Source organism: Microchirus variegatus, assembly GCF_963457635.1.
Source record: "Microchirus variegatus genome assembly, chromosome: 11".
In the NCBI taxonomy this organism is placed as follows: Eukaryota; Metazoa; Chordata; class Actinopteri; order Pleuronectiformes; family Soleidae; genus Microchirus; species Microchirus variegatus.
This window is the reverse complement of record NC_139812.1, coordinates 19,672,170-19,692,724: the sequence shown is the minus strand read 5'-3', so window position 1 is coordinate 19,692,724 and position 20,555 is coordinate 19,672,170. Positions and strand designations below refer to the sequence as shown.

At 41.3% G+C, this 20,555-nt stretch overlaps 1 protein-coding gene across 1 annotated transcript in view; it reads right to left on the bottom strand.

The window, feature by feature from the left end:
* LOC310934154 (A-type potassium channel modulatory protein KCNIP2-like) overlaps positions 1 to 19,179 on the bottom strand; it is a gene marked incomplete at both ends in the record, with an annotated part of 134,078 nt that extends 114,899 nt beyond the window's left edge. The window contains one exon of the mRNA XM_083897814.1: positions 19,107 to 19,179. Within this exon, the coding sequence (XP_083753940.1) occupies positions 19,107 to 19,179 (73 nt within the window). The remainder of the gene's footprint in view (positions 1 to 19,106) is intronic.
* Between the last annotated feature and the right edge of the window lie 1,376 nt (positions 19,180 to 20,555).

Genomic DNA, 20,555 nt, shown 5'->3' with positions numbered 1-20,555 from the left:
GAACAGGAAGGTGCACAGTTTTTACTCCGTTACCAGAACGGCACAATATCCGTCACTGACTCAAGGACACGATGCACTGATCGTCTATCTTGCTGTTTACAGTATTTATCACATGCATTCATTCCAGACTCACCGTGGCTGAACGTACAGTACACTTTAATTCATCTGATAAAAGAGCTCCCATGACATTACTCCTTTTCTGACTACATTAACTAGAATAAGGTCACACTCAGAATAAAAAATGGAGGAGTAATCTGACGCCGACGGGACTATATTCTGCAAAATCTAAACGAGAATATGACCGGAAGAATTCCACGAGCAGTCTGTGTAAACACCATCAATGGGATGATGTTTTATTCAGAAAGAGCGGCGTTCACGAGGGCCGCACAGAATTAGAAAGACATCGGAAATGCAGTAACACTGTGGAATGTTTCAATGATGATAAGTGAGGATAAGACTTCAAACAAACAGAGTGTTGATGACTCTCTGCTTCTAATAATAACTTTTTGGCCAGAAAACTCATGAGGAACAAGTTACATTAATCTCTGTTCAAGCTGTTTTTGCTATATATACTGTGTATATACAGGGGGTGGGGGGAAAAAATCGATTCACACAGGAGTCGCGATTCTAATCATTCACGATTCTGAATCGATTCATAAACTTCAAAAATCGATTTTTGAAAAAAAATTATACATATATACATATATATATACGTACATTGTGCATGTTGATATCGGGATCACGATACATTTTAGGTGCATACACACATGGACAAATATGCAGTGTTACCATGATGTAAACTGCAGGTGACATCATGACAGTAATATCAAATAAATGTGATAAAGTGTGTACTCGGGTTGATGATCTGCGTTGTAAGGCAACTTAGGCTGCAACTAACAATCATTTTCATCATCGATGTCAGAAAAAGACGAAAAATATTGATCGGTGTTTGTCTCGTTTTGTCCACAAACCAAAATGATTCACTTGTTACATGGAGCAAAGAAACCAGAAAATATTCACATTAAAAAATCACAGGAACTGGTTATCACTCTCCGACTCAAAGCGAATAATCGATTATCAAAATAGTTGAAGATTAATTTAGTAACTGTTTCAGCCCTAAAGACGACTATCACAACCTCAGCATTTCATGCTTGACTTACTGAACACAGCAAAGTGAATTTTATATCGTCACATCGACAACTAAATTGTTTTGTACTTGAGTGCAGTGACAATAAAAGCATCTCTCTATCTACAGTTAATGACAGGTATGAAAAGTGTATGATCAGACTATACACATACAGTTTGTGTGATTAAAAAGTAAAAAAAAAAGAACTCCTTTAACCAAATTCATCACCTCCTCACTTGGCTGTAACTCCACACTTCATCTAAAGACAAAATGAGAGAGAGGCTAAAAATAATTCCCATGAGCTTTTGTTTGATGCCGACACAAAGCCGGACTAAGAGGCAGGCCAGTGGTGACAGAGGATCTTTTCTCGCTGCTGACAAAGAGCAGCTGTGGTATTATAGTTCTAAATCAACAGATCGATGGGCAGCAGTCTCACCTGTCTGTCTGTGTGCCTTTGCCCTGCGAGTGCAATGCTATCTCTCAGGTGACTGACAGCACTGACTAAATGGAAACTGTACTTCGTTCCATAAAACGTTGACTTACGTCTGGAAAAGACTGTTAAAATAGTGACAAATCCAGGTGATCTGTGTCTGCCAGAGTTTTATCTGAAATGATTCGACGGCTCTTGTCCTTAGACTTAGGTGAATTTGAGTGGCAGTGTAGTATTTGAGTATTTGTGTCTGGCTTCCTGCCCTTAAGAGAACATATTAGATCGATTGATTGATCTATTTTGTTTTGGAAGTTTTTGATATAAATGGAAGAGTTTCAGAGGGTGAAAAAAGGGATTGTAGGCCTGACAACTGTGGCTAAGGCTTTAGTTTATCACTATAAGAGACTCCTATAAACACAGACAGACACACACACTGATTATCAGCAATAATATATGTCTACTAAGGATTTAAAAACACTCAGGTTTATAACTTATGAAAGACAGCTGGTTGAGTTTAAAACGATTCATCCAGGAAGAACCAGATGGCCTGTTTTTACTTTACGCGTCACTTTTTAGCACAACTCGGAGACAGTAACAGTTTTTACTTTCATAATTTATCTGAAGTTGTTCACGTGTCTCTTGCAATATTCTTCATGAAGACTGAGTTTTCAGTGGCGGAAAAAATGCCTCACAGTCAGAGAGATGCCAGTGTTCACCCTGCTGCTGCTGCTGCTGCTGCTGCTGCACTGAAGGGCTAATATGAATAAATCTCCATTAGTGACAAACAACCCCTTTACGCATGCACACACACACACGCACGCACACACACACAGTGCCCAGTTGAGTCACGACTTTTGCCTACCTGGGCGCGATAGCTGCAGCTGCAACTATTAACTCTACATCCACTTTAATGATATTTTTCACCTATGAGGACGAGAGGAGGAGAGGAGAGAGAAAGCAAAGGAAGAGGTTTCCTCTAATTCAGGTAAAGAATGAAACTGGACAAGGAAGATGAAAGTGGTACAATGCAGGTGGTGAAGGTAGAAGAGGGGAGGTGAAAGTGAAGGTGACAGGGGAAGTGAGAAGAATCTGGAATAGCCCTCCGTCTTCTCTTTCTCTTGTCAGACTACTCTGGAATATCAATGAGACAGTAAACAGTAGAAAACAAGTCATTCACAAAACAGATCTGGATGTTTCTCACAGATTACCCCAACAAAGGAAGACTGTACGAGCCATTCTGAGCATTTGTCAGGCCTTGTGTTTGTTAGTGTCGGTGCTGAGTCTTTAGTCTGTATTGGGTTCACCGATCACGTGTGGGTGGTGAGGAGACTGCACGGTTTTTACAAATAGCTGCATCGCCAGTTTATCCACCTTGAAACTAAATATCAAGAAACGAAGGGAATTCAACCCAAAGACCAAGGGTGAATTCCAATTCCTTGCTTAACCCTCAATCTCAAAAATGCGCTCCCTCTAGTGCAAGTGCTGTCCCGATTCTCAGAAAAATTAAGTTGAGGGCCAATTTTAAGGGCTGTATCGCCCTTAATATTGAGATTTTCCGAGACCACCCCTGGGAGCAAGTGCTACCCAGAATGCATTGCGTGTTTTGACATAACAAAGATGGCGCCGAAAGCAGCGAAACGAGTACGCTACAAATTAAGTATTTTCTTTGTTAATAGAGATATAAAAATGATGAAAACCATTGTATTATCTTAGTTTAGGACCATATTATGGATTACTGACGTCATTGTTGCGTAACATTTATTTTTATTTTACGATCTTTTGTCAATAGCCGGCCGGTGCGCAAACGCGATCGTTTGCTATCGTTTACTTTTCAATAAGCCGTGGTGTGTGGTAACTGTCAGCTGAATATGTCCGTGGTTGTGGTATTTGTATGAGTATCATCTTATAACTAACTGACAACCTAATAACTTGACTGACAAACGGATCGTAATAAATAATCGTGACGTAAATGCGTTCTTCTTCTTTTTTGGAGTTGACAGACTGGACGCAGCTTTCGCGTTATTCTGCATTTTTTTTAAAGTTTTTATTTGTTTTCAACAGTGCAGTCACATGCTCATATACATATACAAATATCTGTGCAAAGGGGTGTAAGAGTAAGGAAACATTTAACATTCAATGAGAGGTTCGAAGGTTCTTGAATATTTTATTATTCTGAATTCAAAACCAGCTACAGGAAAGTAATTCATCTCCTGTTCTAGGATATTACGTGAACCGTGGCATTACTTCTAACAGGACTTTCACAGCCTTGACATAAATAATGCATTAATATTTTCACTGTGAAGCCAAAACAATAAATAACAGGAATAAATAAAGTAGAAACAGAGAGGAGGCATGAAAGGTTTCCAAATGTACACAACTATGCACACAGTCACGCAGTAAATAAGCACATGATTGGCACGTCAGAGCGACTTTACCGGCTCACGCGTAAAAAAATGAAACTTTAATTAAGTGGTTCAGTCCCCAAACTGTGCTCATCCTGCTCTGAGAGGAAAGTCAGGGGCGCCATTATACTCCGTCAGTAAAGTCTCCTTTGATGCCAAAATCCAGCAGAGCCTCTCTTAGTCACGGACACACAGGAAGAGGAACAACAGGCCCATATTTCAGTGCATGAATTTTATACAGGCCTCATTAATAACCGTTAGCCCGTTTAATGACTTTCTCTGAGTCTGCATGAGCGCGGGGTTCGCCGCGTCTCGTCAAACTCGCCCTCAAAAGAAGCAAACATCCTGTGCTTGTGTGAGACTGTGGTTGAAAAAATCTACCTTGGAAATGTATTTCCCTTATATTATAGTTAAAGGTGCATTATGTAATAAATCTGAAGCAACTGGCCATAAAATCCTCCTAATATGTCACAGAGACTCAGGAATAATGTTCATATAACAAACTGAACTCACCAACAACAACAGTACAGCCAAAATATTTGCATTAAAAAAAATATTTTGCAGACTGCAAATCATGTTTATGTTTTGAAATCATGTTTTGGCATGTGGCGCCACCTACCGCCATCTACCAATCATTTCAGTCAGTAGAGTCTCAGCTGCCAAAGAAACATCGGGTTGCCAGTAACGTCAGAAAACGAAACCTAAAAGGCCTCGGTATTTTGAATTTGAATGTAGTAACAGTTTTTTTGGCCACATTCTTACATATGGCACCTTTAATATTAGTTTAAATTGTAGTTAGCCACAGCTCCGTATATCACTCGTGTGGCACACTGTTTATTTTTAATATATATATATTAAAAAAAAGTCATTCAGTCTGTCTTCATTTCTGCCTCTCCATAAACAGAACTTCTCAAAGTTGTCTGAAATTCCCCCCTCCAAAAACAACACAATTAACTGTAGTGGGTAGAAAATGGTTTCCTGGTTTAAGCTTATCTCAGGGGACGAGATGAGGCCTAAGCTGTCAGCAAGATTCCCCTCTAACAACCCTGCCCCATCGGGCTGCCAAGGGCAGGCCCGGCACAGCACAACAATGGCAATAAGCATCACAATAATTTGATTCTTTTCAGCTAGATTTCCATTAAAATGTGTTAGAAATTTTCAAAGACAGTTTTTTTTATTAGTGTGTAAATAAAAGCTTTGTTGCAGCTTCCTATCTATTATTGTGGTTCTAAGTTGGGGACTGTTGTGGTTTCCTCATTAGTCCACACATACCGTCTCTCACCCACTGTTTACGTAATTGTTCCAGTGCAGCTAATTCTGGGAACTGGAGGGACGTTTCAGTCACGTGATTTCTAAACATTATGCTTTATTTGCCTAATATGTTTCCATTGCACTCTCCAATTATCTCAAGTATAAAAGCCATGTGCTATTTCTGACCCTGACACGTTTGCACAAGTGCACTTTGCATCACTGTAGTTATGCAACATTTTTTGCTATCAGAAAAATTCCAATGGTTTCTGGAAACTGAGAAGTTGCACGTCAAAGCCAACGCGCGGTTATTGAGGTCATTTCAATCGTGCCGTTTCAGGAAGCCGGAGAATCAGCATCTTTGTGGAGAGAGTGGGAGGAACACCTGTGCATAGTTTCCATTTTTTGGCCTGTTATTGTACATTGAGACAAAAACTTGAAACAAATATTTTAATTTTTTTTAAATAAGTTTCATACTGTTCATATTTCAAATTTAGCAAACAAAAAATATGTTTGTGTACAACTGCAGTGTTTTTTTTCTAAATTTACCTTTGGTTTTTTCTTCATTTTAAATTTTTAAAGCAGTATTTGAACATGCAGTAAATTGTAACTGCCAAATACTCAGAGGTGGAAAAAGTACTAAAATATTGTACTCTGTAAAAGTACCAATACTTTGATGAAATATTACTCAAGTAGAAGTGAAAGTAGTCATCTGAAAATGTACTCAAGTAGAAGTAAAAAGTAGTTCATTTGAAATGTACTTTTAGTAAAAGTTACTTAGTTACTTCATGTGGGGTGTGAGGGTAGTAGAAATATGACAAGGGCTCAGAAATCCAAAACTATTTTGGAACTCACGTGCCTGGCTAGTAGTAAAATACAAAATCCTGATTTTAAATTGTACTTAAAAAAATACAAAATACACAAAAAAAGTATTCAATACAGTAACTTGAGTAAATGTATTTTGTTGCTTTCCACCTCTCGATACCATACTGGAAGTTATTCTGGAAAATGGGCAAAAGCATTTAGTTACAGGACATTTCCTGGTCCTTTTATGGTTAAAATAAGCAAAAAAAAGTGTTAGGTGTTAAAGGGCTAAACATATATACATACATATATTTTTACATTTCTGTGTATAATATGCATAAAAACAGATGGTTTGGAAACTCCACTTCTTTCTCTACTAGCCAGCCCTTTCCCCTTCCTCAGTGCTTCCCCTTCTTTCTCTCCACTCTATATACGAGATAAGGTCTGGTTCCACCTTTGATGCTAATGTCAGTGGCTCTTGTACTGATCCAGGTCAGTAACGACCCCACTGCTGTCGCGACTGTCACTCCACCACTCAATCAAACCTGCCTCGCAGTGAGTTTGTGTGTGCGCTTTGTGTGTGTGTGTGTTTTCATTAGTGGACTCCATTAACTCTTATGAAATTCTGGTGCCAAGCCACGGTATATGGGGAGAAGCACTTATGGAACGTCAGGTTTCTGTGTGAGTAATCAGTTTACCAGTGCCGGTGGGAGATAGCGGGGGGAAAACAGGATTTTCAAGCCCTGCAGTCAACAAGTAAACACCAAGGGCAAGCCGTGTGCAATGGAGATGATTAAAGTGAATGGATTTCCAAGACTATAAATGTATGTTGTTGGACCTCTAAAGTCAACGTCGATGGAATTTACACATGTTTTGGTGTGGCTGCTTGAGAGGAAGCACAACTTTCTCGCCTACAACCGCAGTACCTTAAGCCATAATAATAGCCCCCAAAATGCAATTGGACAAATTTTCCTTCTACCTTGTAACAGTGTGCACACCTAGCTGGTTGGGGATTTTGCTGATTTCAGCATCAATCTAGAGAGAGATAAAGACCAAGCTGTCAAAATGTGTCCCCCAGCCCGTCAAACTGGCCTCAGGCTAACAGTGTTGCAATTAGGAAGGCAGCCATTTTGGGGCTACAGCAAGGGCAGCTTGGGCAATCTCACGTTGTCCTTTTTGCAACCACAATTTCCACTGCAACGATCATAGAGATACTGCATATTCCTCAAAAAACTGGAAACTATACATCTCGCATGTCAACTTCCTCTCACGATTACTTCCTTGTTGATTTCTCACCATACAATAAGTAGTTCTCTGAGGATTTGTTCTAGATATGTGGATGACGACACTTCTCAATGTGCTGTTTTGATTATGGGGACATAAAGCAGACATGTCAAACCCGGGAGGTTTGGTTGGTTAATAACGTAGAAGCAGGTCAAAATTGTATCTTTGTCCTAGATACGTCAGTGCTTCATGAGCCAAGTGTTCTTTTAAATCAATTATTTGACGGACAGAAAGTCAAAGGAAAGATCTGTGAACTGCAGTGACTTATTTGGACATGTTGTTCTAAAGAAGAGGCCCCAAGATGGAGCCTTGAGGAACGCCATGTGTCATTTTGGTCAGATGTATTTGAAATACTTTTTAAGAGACGTGATGGCTCATTAACATAATACACCATTAGTCATCCACTATGCAAGAATGAGAACTTGAACTGTTACCAAAATATATATTTAAAAAATGTATTGACACATATCGAGAAGAATCAAAAAATGTATATTGATTCACATTCAAAACCTTAACAGCAGCCGTTTCTGTGCTTCACGGGGTAAACTATGTTTGGTGGATGAATTTCAAGATTTCAAGTGTTCAACAACTTTTCCTTAAATCTTCTCTCATCTTTCTCTCAAAGACTTTTTCAAGACGTTTCTCCAATCAGCTTCTCTCTACCGACTGAATCATACGACATCATAACCGACCAGAAATATTGGACGACATCGACCATTAAACCTGGTTTGATGGGGCTGTTAGACGCCAAGTACACTGGGAGGCTTGAGTTAATTCTGACTGCTGAGCTAACTGACAGATATTGACCTGGTTTCCTCCCACTGTGGTTTCATCTTCAACTGTTTCAACGCCGCGCATGCGTGTGTGTATGTGCACGGCTTTATTGACTAGACCTTGTCCAAAGTTGTGTCAGAACTAAGTGATTGATTGTAAGACCAGCTGAAGTGTTCTGCCACGTTGCCATGCCTCAGGCCAAAACCTGTGTGTGTGTGTATGTGTGTGAGAGAGAGAATGCATAAGAGATTTTTGTTTTGTCAAGAGGAAACCCCAGTCTTCCTCGATTCACCTCCACCTGCCTCTTTATCTCTCTGCTGAGCTGTCAATCACACATTCCTGAGTTGTCACTCAAGAACCCTGGATGAATTGGGTTCATGTCCTCAGTAGTAGAGCTGTCCACAGTGACATTATCTTGAAGTTTTCATGCCCCTAAAGCGGGAAAAGTTTGCAAACTCTCGTGGCTCTGTTTTCATTTGAAAACTCCAGGGCTGTATTTTTAGTCTGAATGCTTCCCGATTGGTTCCTAACGGCCACAACTCGGCTATCAGCCATGAACAAAAAGCACTGTTAAACACTTACTTTCAGTTTTCACTTTAAACTCGTAGTGCATTTCGTGACAAAAGAGCTTGCTCTTACTTTTCCAACACCGTTTCTTGTTAGTGGTATTTTCCCATTACAACTGCAGACGACGGAATCGGCATCCTGCGTATGTGTGCTCGCTGTACCATGGTCTCATGATATAAAACGTCACATATACGTTAGTATTGATGCAGATAACGTCTAGGGATGAGCTGACGCCAGAAAATCCTGGATACGGGGACAAACTGGGAAAAGAAAAGAGTCAAATCTGATACGATCCACAAACCATACATATCATGTAATTGCTTTTCTTGGCACAGCATCATGTGACCAGTATGTGAGTGACGGCTGGAACGATGGAGCATTATGGTTTTTCAAATGGCTGGTTGTAGCTAGGCAGTAAATGCATCAGTGCACGTGTGTTATTGACAGCTAAGTTGATGTTAAAGCTCACATAGAGTGGTCCTGTTGCACATATATGTTAGTTATGGAGGTCTACTTACATACATTAACTCGTTTTTATGGTCAAAAACCTCCTAGTTGCTGTAAACGAGCCGATAGAAATCCTCTTTTCTGACGCTGTTCCTCAGCCGTGATATTTCAGACTGAAATCTCACCCCCAGAAGACAGAGTGTGTTGTGATTGGCCAGCCAACATAGAGCCTTCCAAATTGTCTTGTGATTGGCCAATACCCGGAAGTGACATATTCAGCACACCCGCTCTCAGAAGCGCAGCTCCCCCCTCTGGAACGGTGGATGCACTGCTACTCATTATCAAAACATTGTTTTAACACTGTTTAAAAATAGCTTCTTCACGACTCCCCACCACAGTCCCTTTTATGACTTTGACCCAGAGTCAGAAGACACTGTCGCTCGTGAAACACCTCTACAACGGGCGTTATTCTTCTTCTGCGGTTCAATGTACGCAACCGGATGTGCCCAGACTAGTGCCCGGAGCAGGACGATCTGCTGTTCCGGAGAACCGTTGTTTACATAACCGGACCGGGTTTTTTTCAGAGATCTCGCTGAGCCTGAGATTACACTAAAACACAGCGTTCTCAGCAATGGCTGAACTGTTTGTTTCGAAACTTCAGGGCTTCGTAAACGAGGTAATGACGCAGAAACACACTTAAAAACACCGTTAATTGGAACTTCCGGTCTAGGTCCGCTTTAACACCGGTCCTCTTCATTTGAAGGTGAAAATGTAGTAATGTTAATCACTGTCTGCTACTTCTCATACATTTTAATTGGAGGAAGGGGAACATTTATTCTTAAATAAAACATCCACCACCACCAAATGAGTCACCAAAGTGTTTTGTTGGGAAAAGAAAATGGGGGAAAGAATGCAGCCCAGACTTCTTCAGACACCCTTCTTCTCTGAAACATTTAATTCAATGTCAGTGGCAGTCACACATGCCCTTCAGACACCCTACACAGACACAAACACACACTCCTCGACAACGACTTCCACTGGACAGCCTAATCAAAGCCGTACCCCCGTAATTTTTTACCAGCAAAATGTGTCTTAAAGTGTGACTGAATAAAAGCCAGCAACATTGCATTATCATATCACGTGCTCTAAGTCTGAAATGCATAACTTCAGACAAAAGATTTCAGACTGTGTCAGCACCATTAAGTGCTTTTAAGCAAATGAGGGTGTTCCTCAACAATGTGCACTCGCCTGAATATTATACACAGATGTCAGATTATCAGCAAGCTCTGCAGCACAACCCATTTATGTGAATCTGAATCATGCAGGGCAGTGAGTCCCCAGGACCAGGACTGAGAAGCCCTGCTTTGGATACTGGAGGGTTTGTCGGAGGCCAGGCTTCTCTTTTTTTTGTTGCAGGATTTCACTAGAGACAGACATAACTGCTGTAGGTTTTCTAGCGGAATGTCTGACACAAAGTCCTGTACACGTTTTCGTCATGATTGTAGCTGTAATTGTGTTCTTCCTGTTAGTATGTTGTTTTTCCTTGATCTTCTTATGAGCTTTAGAAGCTTAGCTCGTAGTTTTACAGCTCACGCGCATAAACGTCTCACCGTTTAACAGTTGATTCCTTTTCATTGCTCACTTCCATCCACATTTCTTGAATCACAGGGCCCTATACTAACCATAACCATGACAAATGAATGCCCAACACTAACCTTAAAGCTCACATGGTCCTGTTGCACATATATGTTAGTTATGGAGGTCTACTTACATACATCAACTTGTTTTTATGGTCAAAAACCTCCTAGTTGCTGTAAACGAGCTGATAGAAATCCTCTTTTCTGACGCTGTGCTGAGCCGTGATATTTCAGACATAAATCTCACCCCCAGAAGACAGAGTCTTTTGATTGGCCCGTACCTGGAAGTGACATATTCTGCACACCCGCTCTCAGAAGCGACAGCTCCCCCCTCTGGAACGGTAGATGCACTGCTACTCATTATCAAAACATTGTTTTAACAGTGTTTAAAAATAGCTTCTTCACGACTCCCCGCCGCAGTCCCTTTTATGACTTTGACCCGGAGTCAGACCCAGAGTCAGAAGACACTGACGCTCTTGAAACACCTCCACAACGGACGGTTATTCTTCTTCTGAGGTACAATGTACGCAACCGGATGTGCCCGGACTTGTGCCCAGACCAGGAGGATCTGCTGTTCAGGAGAACCGCCGTTTGCAATGGCTAAACTGTTTGTTTTGAACCTTCAGAGCTTCGTAAACAAGGTAATGACGCAGATACACTAAAAAACAGCGTTAATTGGAACTTTCGGTCTAGATCCGCTTTAACCTAACACAAACCTAGACTTAACCAGTTCTTCAGAAATGAGGTTCTGCCTCGTAGGACCACATTTTACTAACTACTTGTCTCTGACAAGGTCAGTGTTTATGCCAGAAAAGGTCCTAAAGAGATAAAAATACAAGGGCACACACACACATACACACACACAAACACACACACACAGAGCAATCTCCTATCTCCAGTCTGTGTAAGCAAATTACCTCGAAAGACACACAGAGGAGACAAAGTGGAACAAGGTTCGTACACTAAAACACAATGTCATTGTTGTTGGATCTGCTGGCATCCGCTTCTCCCCAGGATGATGTGATGAATTGCCGTCTCTAGACTAATGCATGAATAGAGAGTGGCAAATGGACAGAAAATCATCCGCTCATGTAGATCAGATGTTCTGAGTGACAGCAGAGCAAAGGAGGAGGCTCACACACACCCACACAGAGCGAGGGGGATCAGTGGATGGCATGGAGATCCATCAAACTCAGAGACACTTTCCATCAGTCAATCACTTGCTTTTTGATCAGAAGAGACAGCAACATCGGGCGTATGTTGTGAAAATAAAGTGCTCGACATGTTGCACATTTGTAACGTGGAGAATCAAACAACTCTGTCGATTTATTCCCCCCCCACTGCCTCTTAAATCCTTCTTCCTCAGCGCGAGACGTACATCGACTTTTCCTGACCAAATTCCTCGGTCTCCTCTTCCCCCTGCAGGCTTTTATAAATTAATCTGTTTACAGAGAGGAGGGGAGAGGAAAGGAGGCGGGGTGAGGGAGGGACAGGGCGAGGTGAGCAGGGCTTATTTTAATTAACGATTGCCTGTAGACTCAGTCAAAGATTAAAACTCGTTAGGATTGATTCTGGCTTCTGGCCCCATTAAGCCATGGGTCCTCACCATGGCTGGAGAGAGGTGGAGGAAGAGGGGCAGCACGGGGGTTCAGTCAGTCAAAGAGAGAGTCTGCTACAAGAATGGACGACAGGAAAAGCTCACAAGTGAAGGGCTGTGATACAGAGGCAAAAAAAAATAAAAAGAGCACAGAACGAAAGTCAGAATGAATCAGGGCACGGAGACACTGGGGACACTGTTCGAAACAGAAATACAGTATATGATGTTATATAATCTGATTTGTGAGAGTGCGGAGACGGAGTGAGAAGGCGGAGTTTGATGGAGTTTGTAAGAGAGAGGATGAGAGTGCATCTTAAGCGCAGACAGTCGCTCGGATCATTTAGAAATACAGCCGGGCGAGTATACAGTTATAGCGGTAAGAAGACACTCACTCTTTCATTTTAAACATACACCATAAGAGGCACAAATTGGAACGTCAGGAGGAAAATAAAGTTTTGAGCAGCAACGTAACATCTATGTCGATCGACGTGTCGCTGTGCGTTAACGGGAGGAATTGGCAAGAAAAGTTTCTGTAATAAGATAAAAGACAAATAGGTTGAGCATCATCATACCAAACAAACGTGTTCATCATCTTGCACTTTGCTCCTGCTCTTCTTTTCCCCTCATCTCTTTATGTCTCATCATTCCTTCCATCCATATGACCGCTGTAAATGTAAATGTACTTTATTAATACAGCCCTTTACAACGATCCTTTCAGTGATCCCAAGTGCTTTACAACAATTAAATACATATTATATACATAGATATAAACAGTAAAACAATAAAATAGCGCAAAAATTAAATAAGATAGAATAAGATAAAAGATAAAGAAGATAAAAAAAAGATGAGCCTAAGAGAGCCACTCAGTCATAATGCCTCCATGCAGGAATCCAGTCACTTCACATCAGCAACTCTCCAGGAGGAAAACAAGCCTCAGCACCCACGGAAGATCACTGGTGAAGCGTACACATGTCACACACATGTCCCGACACATCACATGACACATTAAATCAAGGCTTTTAATTGGAGCCAGCGGCCATTACGATTCTGGCTGCAGCAAAAACCTCCAACGCCGAGAAGGTGACTCCAGGCTAAACTCCCTCTGACAGACTCAATTATGAAGGCAATCTTTGTCCTGGAATCGGTTCAGTCTCCAAACTATAAATCACAATTTATTTATTTATTTATTTTTCTCTCACCGTGAGGGCTCTCCATCAGTCCATTATTGGGGCTGTGTGATATGTGGATTTCAGATCAGCCTCTCTCTCTCTCTCTCTCTGTTTTTTGGCTCTTGTGCTTAATGTCAGGGTTTTCCTGACATTAAGCCTTACGTCGTTCTAAATGCCAAACGCATTTAACAACTCTCACATGAGGAGCCGTGTGTGAGAAATGAACTGTCAAAAATCACACAAAGGCATGACATCTGTCCTGGACCTGAGAGCGGAGATAAACGACTGCTTCAACTTCAAAAAAAAAGTTGGACATATTTTTATAGGTTAAAAAACACCTCACCTCAGACGGCCTGATGAGTTTGTGTCAGTGTCAGCTCACACAGCAAAGACTAAAGGATTACTTTGCTTTTCTGTGTGCATACTTACACTTGCAGAGCAATGGAGTGATCAGCTCACTGTGCCAAGAGGCAGTTAATCAATCATCTATCCTCCAATTATAAACAAAAACAAGACAGTGATTGTATATATTATTATTTTGATGTTAGTCATGGTGATCATCCATGTACAAATGGATGTACATGCATTATAAGGCTGAACGAGTTTCATTAAGGCAGTGCAGAAAATCATCGGCTGCCCTCTTCATCCTCACTGGATGAAATGCACCGTTCCCGCTGCCTCAAAAAGGTAAATTCTTTAAAATGATAACTGTGTGATATTTGTGCAGATCTGTGATAAACAAAGATCCCCTCCGGCTGCAGAATAAGACACAGATCAAGACAATTAGCCCTCAGGACTTCCACGGAACGACCGTCCAATCACAGACAAGATTCACCAGCACCTCACAGCTCATAATTTCACAGACCTGCACAGCACTGCATAACACAGTACAAACAGAACTGAAGCGTAGCTGAAGCTTAGCTTTAAAAGCCAAATTGCAATTAGATATTTTGACCAAATTGATCAGCCCGGCTAATATTGTGCCACACGTGTGTGTGTGTGTGTGTGTGTGTGTGTGTGTGTGTGTGTGTGTGTGTGTGTGTGTGTGTGTGTGTGTGTGTGTGTGTGTGTGTGTGTGTGTGTGTGTGTGTGTGTGTCTGTGTGTGTGTGCAAGAGACGTGATTCCTCTTGAGTTTGGCTCGCGAGGTGAAAGAGTAGGTGACTGCACCACGCTTCTATAATTACCTCTCATCTTTCAGCCGGTGCTCTTAAATACAACGGGGGGGATGTCAGGCCAGCACACACACACACACACACACACTCACACACACACACTCCTGACACATGCACACACACACACACACGGTAGGGCGCACTTCAGCACAATGTACCAGAGCTGAGAAGCAGTTATTTCTAGAGGGTTACATTTCACTCAAGCGGTGATTGGCCGCCACCCACACTACCTTTAAGCAACACAGGGTGGCTTTGAGTGCGCACACACACACACACACACACACACACACACAAACACACATGCATGTTGCTTGCAAGTAAGAAGAATGACTCACCTGTCCTTCCCACACACAAAAACCCACTGAAGAATCCATTCTCAAAAGTCATGCTCTCACATCACACTGAATACTTGTTCATTTTAGAGGGGATTACACAGAAAATCACTGGTCACCTGCTCTTTCTGCTTCTGTCAGTCACACACACACACACACATAGAAAAACCTTCTATCCATGTATTTGCATCACGTCTTCATCACACCGACTGCTATGTCAAGAGTCTGCCTTTGTAACCGTACAAACTATCAGGGCTAAGTATGTTTTAGAGTTGACGGCGTCTCACAAAGATGAATTAACCATGCGATTCACAGCTTTGAGGATGTCATTAAAACGTACGCCAGCAGTAAATTGCTCTGCCACACTGCATGACTTGGTCTCTCTCTCACTTTCTCTCTACCCCTTCAAAAAAAACAGTGTGGTTTCTTGTTGACAGAAGCAGGAGAGCATTTTTAACAAGGCTGGGAACAGAAGAGGAGATGAAATGTCAAACAAGAGGATTCCTGTCACATTTGCTAATTATATGTAAATATATATATATATATCCACAAAGGTTTGGTGTAGTGGTGAGTGCTCTTGCTTTTGCAGCATGAAGACCCAGGAACAAGGGCCTTTCTGCATGTTCTCCTCGTGTGAGTGTGGGTTTTCCGGTTTCCTCTCACAGTCCAAAAACATGCAATATAGAGATTAGGCAAATTGGACACGCTAAAGTGAGAGTGTATGGTTTGTTAGTCTCTATGTGGCCCTGTGATGGACCTGTGATGGACCCCACCTTTCGCCCTGTGTCAGCCGAGGCTGGAGGATAAAGCGGGTGAAGATGGATGGATGGTTCCACAAGAATCGTACAATGTTGTACGCGATGTGGAGCTTTTGTTTTAGTGATGTCTTCCTTTGTCCACTTTTGTGGTTGCGGTTGTGTTGTGCGTCTCCACCATTATCTTCCCTTTCTGTTGTCATACACTAGGGAAGAGGGATGTGACTTTTTCATCCCTTATTTGGTGTGTTGTTACCATCTTTATTGTTATATATGTGTACAAATGTTTGTGTTTCAGTGCTTCACGTGTGTTTTAACTTGAGTATGTGTTTTTCCACTATACGGTACAGTTGTGGCTCGGCTCAGCGCGGCACGACTACACAGATTTGGGTCGTTCTCCACGAATATAGTACCTCCTCAACATGGGCGTACGTGTCATACAGACGTATTTATACGCGACACAAACCAGTGGCGAGCAAAGCAGTTCTTTATGGTGTACTGAATCATTAGAATCAGTTAGCGGAAAAGATTTGTTCATTGAATCGTTCAGTACTGCATGACCGGAGTGGAGACTCTGTCTGACACGGTCGACCCCCCGGTTAAATATTGAGATTTTAGACATTTCCTTGCTAAATTGTGGAGATTAAGGGATGTTTTTGGGGATTTTTAACTGATCTACAGTTGTTAATTTTTCAGCTTGTTTCGGTCATGCTATTCCCACACCATGTGACTTTATTTTGTCCTTTATGTTTTGTGTCATTTGCTTCTTTTCTTATATCTTCACGCTTTCTTGATGCATGTTCATTTATTGTTATTATTCCATTTGTTTATAGGGGCTCCAATTGTTCACATTCTGTCAGATAGGGGTGGACGATACTGCAAATGTTGGTATCAGTCCGATACCGATCCAATACCAGTCAGTATCGGCGATACCTATAAGATACCGCGCCCCTTTCACGCTGCTCCGTCCTTTCGTTTGGATTATTAATTAGTTCATTATTAGTTAATAGTAATCCATCCAGGACAGTTTATAATTCAAATATTTTATCACCAAATGTTACAAACCAATTATTTTCTTTCAAGTAGAAAACAAAAATAAAGCTAAATTAAAATAACACGTTTCAATGGGATAAATGTATTATTTCAAGGTCTTGGAATACTTTATACTTTATTGAGTTGGCTAAAGTAACACATTACCGGACAGGACAGGAACTGAAGTATTGATATTGCTCAATACCAGCGTTAGATCGATATATCGATATTTTTGGATCGATCCGCCCACCACTACTGTCAGATATTAACTGGAGACTTCCAGATGATTTCCAGTCGAGGCCTCGTTGCTACAAACAAAACACGAGGCAGACGTGAGACACACAACGTGGGTGACGCACACTCCATCTCATAGTCAGCTGTGTATTACACACTAAACTAATCTGAGCAGAAAGCCAAAAGGGCGAAACTTGCAAAAGAGAAGCTGTCGAAGTGTGAAGAAGAGCTCCCCGAAGCTTAGCGTTCGCCCAAGTGTGACGGGGAGCACGGGTGCGTGTCGGGTTGACACGACGAGCACAAACAAATACCGCATGTAAAGTTGCAAAAAGCCTGACGGACGCTTGCGAATCCACAACAATTCCTTCCCTGTTACTTTTTAAACTACCAGCAGCAGACTATACAAAAAAAAGGTGAAGCTCACCCACACACGTGCTTTAATATAAAAACATTCAGCAGAAGATGCCCACATACTCTGCGCGTCTGTTGTTTTCACACCATCGTCGCACAACTTGCAATGACTTTGTAATTTAAGATACACTACGTTAGCGACAAACCACCACTTATATCTGCGAACGCGTGGACTTCAGTGCGAATGAACCCGTAGAGCTAGAGGCTTACAGCCCGTCTCGGCCCGGCTCTTACTTCCCCTCTGCAGGTCTGGGATGTGTTTCGGGGGCATAAAAGTGAGCGTTTTATTAAGGCAGCTGGCACTTCACAGGCAAACGGTGCTCAGTATAGAGCACCAGGAGAGTGGAGAGCCGTAACGTGACGACGGGAGGATGTGGTGTCAGGGAAACACCTCGAGAGATAAAGCTGCTGTCGCACAGGAGCGCATACCTAACATACATGCTAATGCACCAGTCAGTATCAATGACAGGGTTCATTATGAGGCAATTAAAGTGATGTGTGTGTCAAGTGTCATCTGCAACGATCAAGTCGTCATGATTATTCTCATTATTATTATTATTTTTGATTGATATCTTTAATTAGGTGTATGGTCCATTATATATGTAAAAAAATGTTTGAAAAAGATTTCTCCTAAACCTCATCATGATGATTTCTTTGCCCATGAACAAACATTTATGCACATTTGTGTCAGGTTTATTTGAAATGAAGGAGCAAAAGAAACCAGACCTATGTCACATTTAAGATGTCGAAGCAAGAGATCATCTATTTCGATAATCGATGAATCGGTTTTAACATCTTAAATGCAAATATCTTCTGGTTTCTTTGCACTGTTTAACAAAATAATCATTGCGACTGAATCGTTGTGGGTTTCTGGACAAAACAACATATTTGAGAACATCATCATTTCCAGGTTCGAAAAGCGCTGATTGATATTTTTCACCATTTTATGGACCTAACCATGACAGCTCTAATCAATATTGATATGAGATAGCTGTCAAACAACTGAGTGACTAATCCATGGATTAATTACAGCTCTGTAGTCATCGTCTCACTCACAGAGGGAGAAAAAAAACCCAACTTGCAAACAAAATTAGGCACAAAATTAAACTTTTTTTAAAATTCACATGGCATGAATTGTGGCTCAGACGTCGATGCAGCTGTGCTTTGCAAAGAAAAAACCAGGTCGTCCAGAAAGAACAGACCATGGCAACTCATAAATGGTGCTCATCATCTCGGTCATACAGGTGTTTCAATACGGACAGAGAGCGAGGTGGTCTCCCATGTCTGAGCCAGGCCAGCAAGGTCACACACACACACACACACACACACACACACACACACACACACACACACACACACACACACACTGTTGTCCATAAACCATTCACAATCACTAATGCAACCACATCCACATGCAACATGACATTATAAAAAAAAAAAAAAGATTCAACATATTTGTATTTACATTCATTTCTCCCCATTTTCTTTTAAACTTACTTGGACACAGTACAAATAACTGTTAATATCTATTTTGAAATTTCCCAAATTGGAGGAGATGGATGGCGAACAGGTTGTGACATTTGAAGTTAGGTGGAACAAGCTCCTCACAGCTCTGCACTATGAATCTTTTTTTTTTTTTTTTTCAAATGCAACATTCCCGTGTTCCAGACGCCGGTTCACTCACCCGTTAGTTGGTCGTAAGATCCGTCCAGCTCTCTGGAGTCCGACAGGCTTTGGTCGCGGCTTTTCGCCTTCATTTTGTGCGCCGGAATGTGGAACTATGAGTGACAACAGCGACGCCGTTTGTGAGAAGAACAGTGCGTTTTTGTCTTTTGTCGTACGCCCTCGCGGAGGATGGCTACTGCTGAATCACCGTCAACAAGTCATGTTTGCTTTGCATTAAATGATAAGTGTTGTTGTTGTTGTTTTAAAGACGGAGAGTCATCTAGAAGTCGCTGTTTCCAGGGTCTGCGCTCCTGTGTGCGCTCTCGGCATCCAGGAGCGGAGTGAACCTGGCGCGCGGAGCCACGGTGTGACGCGCGCGCGCGCGCGCCCACACACACACACACACACACGGGGAGAGAGCGCGAGAGAGAGAAAGAGAGAGAGGAGGGGGATTATACTTTTGCATATTGCAGATTGTGGATTATTACAGAAGAGTATTTGGGCATCATAGAGAAAGAACGCATGAGAGCATGAGATTAAAGTCAGAATTCTCAGATTTTAAAGTCAGAATTCCGACATTAAAGACATAATTTCCAGATTGAAGTCTGAGATTAAATTTAGATATAAAGTCTGAGAATATCGACATTAAAGTCAGAATACTGAGATTAAAGTCAGAATTCTGATATTTTATGTACAACATTAAAGACATTCTCAGATTAAAGTCTGACATTAAACTCAGAAATAAAGTCTGAGATTAAACTCAGAATTCTGGGATTAAGTAAAAATTCTGGGATTTTAGATCTGAGATTAAAGTCAGAATATCTACATTAAAGTCAGAATTAAAGTCATATTAAAAATCTGAATTCCAGAGATAAATCTGAGATTAAAGTCAAAGTTACGAGATTAAAGTCAGAATTTCCTTTTACATGTGGCCCTAATACTCTACTGTAGATTATGACAGCCGTCAAATGAACAATTTATGTATTTTATTCGACCTAACCTAATCTAACCACTGCACGGAAATTATCAATCTGTTTCAAATGAGAGTTGAACAAAACAAGCAGCAGCTCAAATAAAATGCAAAGTTTTGGGGATTTTTGTTTGGATATAAATAGATTTTACAAAATTACAAAACCAGATCACCAGTAGCACACAAAGAGCATAAAACCTCAGTCAAGGTTTAAGAAAAGCGTTCCCATCCCATCACAGAAGCATAAAAACGTCTTCCTTAGGCCATGACCTACATTTCCAGGAAGGAAGAAAGAAAGAAATAAAAACAAGGAGGCTCCTTGCTTTTAGACTGAGAATCTGTTTTTCAGGTGAGACCTGAACAAGATAAGCAGCAGGACAAAGATAAAACACAGAGTTTCAGACAGAAACACATTAATAACGCACTCCTTTAACAGATGCCACAAACAGGGAGACAAAAATCAACATTTTCCAATTTCAGCTTTATAAAGCGCTTTAA